General features: G+C 35.3%; 1 protein-coding gene across 1 annotated transcript in view; it reads right to left on the reverse strand.

Moving 5' to 3' along the window:
* LOC134671265 (actin-histidine N-methyltransferase) overlaps positions 1 to 4240 on the reverse strand; it is a 66305-nt gene extending 62065 nt beyond the window's left edge. Inside the window, exons 1-4 of the mRNA XM_063529077.1 lie at positions 3810 to 4240; positions 2710 to 2931; positions 1588 to 1676; positions 789 to 928 (exon numbers count right to left, since the gene is read on the reverse strand). Of these exons, the coding sequence (XP_063385147.1) occupies positions 789 to 928; positions 1588 to 1676; positions 2710 to 2931; positions 3810 to 4116 (758 nt within the window). The 5' untranslated portion in view covers positions 4117 to 4240. The remainder of the gene's footprint in view (positions 1 to 788; positions 929 to 1587; positions 1677 to 2709; positions 2932 to 3809) is intronic.
* Between the last annotated feature and the right edge of the window lie 1868 nt (positions 4241 to 6108).

Raw genomic sequence — 6108 nt, forward strand, 5'->3', positions numbered from 1 at the left:
GCTTGGCCAGAAGCCCTTAAGTGTAGATTAATAATGTAAGATTAATTATTTATCTCCTTTTGAAAATTCCCCGCTATGGAGCATTCTACGGGCTGTCCCGTACAACCGCATTTTATTTCCTGTGTTGCGACTTTTTTTTCGGCACTTAAAGCAGGCGATTATTTTTCTGTGTATTTTTTTGACCATTTGTCATAGAAAAGGAAACTCTTATACCTGCAATTCTTCAGAAAATTCGCGTTTGTACGGGACAAACGGTAGACAATTTCGTGGAATGCTCCTATAGCATGCTTACAATGGACGCATGCCGTTGTCAAGTGTAAAAATATGGGTGCATAAATCATATTCAAAAATATGTCCCATAGCTCTTATGGCAGCGAATGATGAACTATGGGACATATTTTTGAGTAAGTTATTGTCTACACCCATATTGTACACAAATACCTATGGGATAAATTTCATTTACAAATTTTATCATTGCAAATTATATCGTTTATTCAGCCATTGAGGTTAAAATTAGAATTTTATTGTGAAAATTGAATGAATGTGGCCGCACTGAAGTAATAGTAATAATAATTTATTGGCTGTTTATAAAAAAAAACATATTTTTAACTGCAAAAAGTTAACGAAAAAGTTTTATCACCTATTTATTATTTATTACTTTTCAGTATTATGTGGCATGGTGCAATGTGGCATATAAGTTGTTTTTTGTTTTCTATTTTTGTATCTAAAATAATACTGTAATAAAAAAGTTAAACCTATGAAAATGTTTGAATGGAAAATACACATACCTGTAGTTCTCATACGTAAATATTTCTTGGAGGCTTTTTAAGACTGGCAAGTCCAATGTATGAATCTTGTTATGGAAGTAGGCATACTGTCTGGCGATGCTCCTATATAATTTCAGTGAAGACTCGAAGACTGGAGATGGCTGTGAATTAGGAAAAAAAACATAAATTATTTTTCTTACTTACATGTTCTTGATTAGTTCTTGACAATGGAAGTTTGGATATCTAAAATTATTTCCCATTTTAAACTACTTAAGGCAAGGCAAAGCGTATGCTGAGACGCAGACGACGCAGTTCACGCAGCGCAGCGCAGAGCTGTATTTTGTAAAGTATGGAACGTCCTTGCGATGCAGCGTGAGTAGCTAAAGGACGTTCTATACTTTACAAAATCTGCTCTGCGCTGCGCTGCGTGAACTGCGTCACCTGCGTCACCTGCATCTCAGCATACGCTTAGCCTAACCCTTGTTGAGATGGGTTGTATGTTACATACACATAGTCCCAAGTTAACAACGAAATACTCACCTAACGGATATGTGTACTTAAAACAAAGTTTGTATTTCAATATGACTCAGTGCCAAAAGGGGATTTAGCCTTTGATAACAGTAGTCAGATTCTTTTTAGAGTGGAAATATTACTGTCTTGGGTGAGGCTTGAACTCTAGTTCTAGTCTCACCATAGACAGTAATTTTTCCACTTTTAAATTTATTCTAAGCTTAATAGCATTATTCCCAGATGTTTCTGTTTGCTAAAGATTGAAATAATAGACAGGTATATCAATTTAAAAGTTATTGAATGAACTGACCTTCAATTCCAGTAGTTCTTCAGGGGTAAAGTATAGAACTGTAGAATATTTCTCAGGTAACACATCAATGTAAGGTTTCCAGAATGATTCTGAAATGGATATACACACAACATGAAACAAGTGTCTTTTCACCATTCTCAACATAGTAAGTTATAACTAACTAATATGGCTCAGCGGATCTTGATCCTCCAAAGAGGATCTTGGCCTCCGAAACGACAGCACGCCACTTTTCCTGATCCTGCGCGCGTTTCCTGCCAATTATCGGTTTGAAGCTGACGCAGATCCGCTTCCACACTATCTCCCCAGCGGTATAGTAAGTTATAGACCAAAAAAAATATTCTGTCAAAAACCTTTAGGTACATAATAATATTCTATGTGGATGGATACATTGGATATGTATGTATGCAATCAGACATGTTGGTTTATCCAAGGTAATTTTAAATATGGATAAGATTGGCTCAGTCTTTGCAAGGGTCAAATCTTGCAAGGCAAATTTGACCCACTTCCCGTTTCCGATGAAGCTGAAAGTTTGCATGCATATGTAAGTCGGTTGACAATGCAATATGATTGACCAATCGAGCTGATCTGATGTTGGAGAAAGGAGCACAGGGCGGACACGCCATACATCAAAAATCATTTGAGTTTATATGTGTGCGCGGCACGTCTGTACACGCGTCATTGTGTATATGTGGGTAAGATGCTTTACTGAGAGGACACCAGAAGTCCGACAGATTTATGTCGTGGCCAGTCGCGAGGCGATGTAATGCGAGTCGGGATGGGGCGGTGCGTGGCCGTTCTGTATGATAATACTATTACTTATTCTGTGACAAGAGTTAGCCATAGATACTCTGTGATAAAACTACGCAACCTATTTGTGTTTGGGGTTTTTAGAATTATCTTGATGAGCATTAGTTACCTGTGTAAAGAAAAGTACACTCAGCAATAAAAGCTTGTAGTCATCAGCAATAGTATCTTACACAACTAGGGCCGCAAAAATATATGACGCGCTCTTATTGCGCTCCAAATAAGAACGTGTCACATACTTTTGCGGCCCTAGATGTGTAAGATACTATTGCTGTGACTGTACCAAAGATGTAACTTTTGCCAAAAACTTATTATTACCTGGATTATTCTTTTCAAGTAACAAAAACAATGCCAATGTAATATTTGGCATGTTCTGAAGCAACGGGTCTACAGCTATGAACTCAGATAGGGCAGAGTCCCGGGCATCCTGCTCAGTCATCATCAGCTTCCGAGGCACCGTCAGCACCAGCGAGCCTTCTTTGAACTCCTTCTTCGCAACCAGGCCAAGATCGTAGCCTTCGAACTCTTGGATGTCAATGCCTGTAAATATTAGAAGGTGAGATCAATTCGGGTTTATATTTTATATTGCATTTAAAGCTTGCTGGCCCAATATTACAGGGTTCTATGTTACTTTTTCAAGACAGTTGAAATTCAACTTAAATGTCACTATCACAAAGTTCAAATTTCAGTTTGATAAAAGTGAAACATAGAACCCTGTAATATTTATTAAAATGAAAATGGTTAGTTGTCACTGACCTTAATCATTAAATAATACAAAATAGTTTATTGTAGGAAGACAAATAAATAACTTACGAACTAAATACATCTATAAATGATACTAAATTAAAACTAACAACCCTAAATATATCTAAAATAAAACAAGGAATATAAAAACTACTGAAAGAGGCCTCCCCGCACTACCCCCGGTGCAAAGGTGCCCATCACACTCGCTACATTACCACATTGAATTGCGATGGACAGCCTTTGCAAATAGTTTATTTGGTTTAACTTATAAATAATCCACAATACTATACATAAAAGGCTGGTATCTCCCATTAAGTATAACAATACTTGTGTCAGGAAAACATTGTTATCAGATATAATTTTAACAACTGTTATAATTAATCAATGAATGTAGTATTTATTCTCATTGAATGGCAATTCTGACTGTAACTTTAGTAGTAATTTTGTCTGACATGATACATCAAGAAGTTAAATAAGCCAGCTTCCCATAATAGCACATACCCTACAGACAATATGTATCGTTTGTTAATTCAAATAAAAAATAGGAGAAAAATTGAAGTTGGTAAGAGAAAGTATACATATGTTTATTTAATTAATGTCATTTTGAATTTTTATATACTTAAATCATCATGGATAATAATTTTTACTAGAAACTGTGAGTAGGTTATATTTACCTTCAAATGCCGCCCCATTTTCGCTCAGCCAACTAAAGAAGTTGTCTTTGCGTGACTGCCGTGACTTCGATACCTTGTGGCTGTTAATTGGATATTCAATATTCCTAATTTCTCCCAGAATCGCCTCAATGTCATTGTGATGCTCCCAACTCTTCGTTAAATTAACCGTAGTTTGGAACACGCTAGTTAATTTAAGCAACTTATCCACGTACACCGCAAGCTCTTTTCGAATATTCTGACTTAATTTATTATTTTCTTTCCCAGAGCTTTTCTTAGCAGATTGCTTTGAATGTGATTTTCTTCCCATTGTGACTTATTATGACGCAAATATTAAAATAAAGCGATATGAAATTTATTAAACTCTCTAAACTAAAAATAGGTTTCTAAAATACTAATTTCGTGTGGATTTGTTTTCCTGAAAGACGACACTTGACACTAGTTGACACTTGACTTATGACACGACATTGTACCCGTTATAAAAATCAGTATAAGAGATCTGTGCTAATATAAAAACGACCCTACAGCATATTAGATAAGGTAGTTTTTGGAGTGTCATATTAGAGATCTCTCCTTTGAACAACCGTAAATTAGCTGCTATGGGAATGGATTTGACGTGTGACAGTTATGACAGCGTTTTAGTTTACAAAGTCTGTTAGTTACTTGACTGTTCTATGACGTCTTAGGATACGCCGCAAGGGCCCAACCATAGACATAATATATATAGGCTACAAATATAATGACCACCAAAAAATACTTTGGTACCCTAAATAAAAAAAACGTGCTTACCAAAAAAAATTACTGAACACCAAAAAAATAAGCCCTAAAATTACAAATGTACCACCGTTTTAATTACGACTGCACTTCAAATTGTATTCGAATACCAAATATATTGAATGATTACCAAAAATCATTAATGATCACCAAATCTTGAAGACCAAATTAATGAGATTTTTGCACCTAAATAAACCACATGATTACCAAAAAATGTACACGTATTACCAAATAAACTAAAATGATGCCAAAATTACTAGCCCCTCTCGCTCAACCCCCCGTACCCCACACCGTATACCTACCTAACCTCACCTACTTTTCTAATAGGATACTGATATGCTACTAGAAAAGTAGGTTAGGTTAGGTTTGAATTGCAACCCATACAGAAACGAAATGCTACTAGAAAAGTGGGTTAGGTTAGGTTTGAACTGCGACCCTTACAGAAATAAAATGCTACTAGAAAAGTGGGTTAGGTTAGGTTTGAACTGCGAACCTTACAGAAACAAAATGCTACTAGAAAAGTGGGTAGGTTAGGTTTGAACTGTGACCCCTACAGAAAAGAAATGCTACTAGAAAAGTGGGTTAGGTTAGGTTTGATCTGCGACCCATACAGAAACGAAATGCTACTAGAAAAGTGGGTTAGGTTAGGTTTGAACTGCGGCCCTTACAGAAACGAAATGCTACTAGAAAAGTGGGTTAGATTAGGTTTCAACTGTGATCCATACAGAAACAATTGTGGTTACAATTTTGGTGGTCATTTACTATTTTCGGGTTTACAATGATTATTTTGGAGTCATTTGCTTTAATAGGATAGCAATATTTAAAAATTTGGTTATAATTATACATTAAAATGGAGTTCTAATTTTGGTGGTCATTTACTATTTTCGGATTTACAATGATTATTTTGGTGTGATTTTATTTAATAGGATAGCAAGATGTAAAAATTTGGTTATCAATTGAAATTAAAATGGGGTTTGAAATTTGGTAATCATTTACAATTTTTGGGTTAATAATGATTAGTTTGGTGTCATTTCCTTTAATAGGATAGTAAAATGTAATAAAATTGGTAATCATTTCACATTAAGGTGGTTCGCCTAGGTTACTCAAAACTTAACTCTCGCTAGATGGCACCACTTTTGCAAAATTTCAGATTTTATTTTTTTGTGAAATGGTCTTGGTATTTGTATACTTAAAAGTATGTTTCGCGCACTTTTTAAGTAAATATTGAACTATTAGAATAAACATTGAATACTTCATTGTGCAAAAACCACCTTTTTAATTCGACGGAGTGTTGCTGTCACGCTTTTTCCTACTATTACTCACACATGCAAACAGTGTTTCCGTGATCCTTGTAGTAGACAATTTCACACAACGTAAGTATGTTGCAATAGCGTAACGGTATGTTCGTGGAAATACGTGCAAGAGGATTGGGGTTCAAGACTGGTGCGAGTAGGTAATTTCTTTTCGTTTCTCCTTTGTGTTATCTTACCTTTAAACGAGCAATTATTATATATATAATTATTTATTT

Source organism: Cydia fagiglandana, chromosome 15 (assembly GCF_963556715.1).
Source record: "Cydia fagiglandana chromosome 15, ilCydFagi1.1, whole genome shotgun sequence".
NCBI classification, from domain to species: Eukaryota; Metazoa; Arthropoda; class Insecta; order Lepidoptera; family Tortricidae; genus Cydia; species Cydia fagiglandana.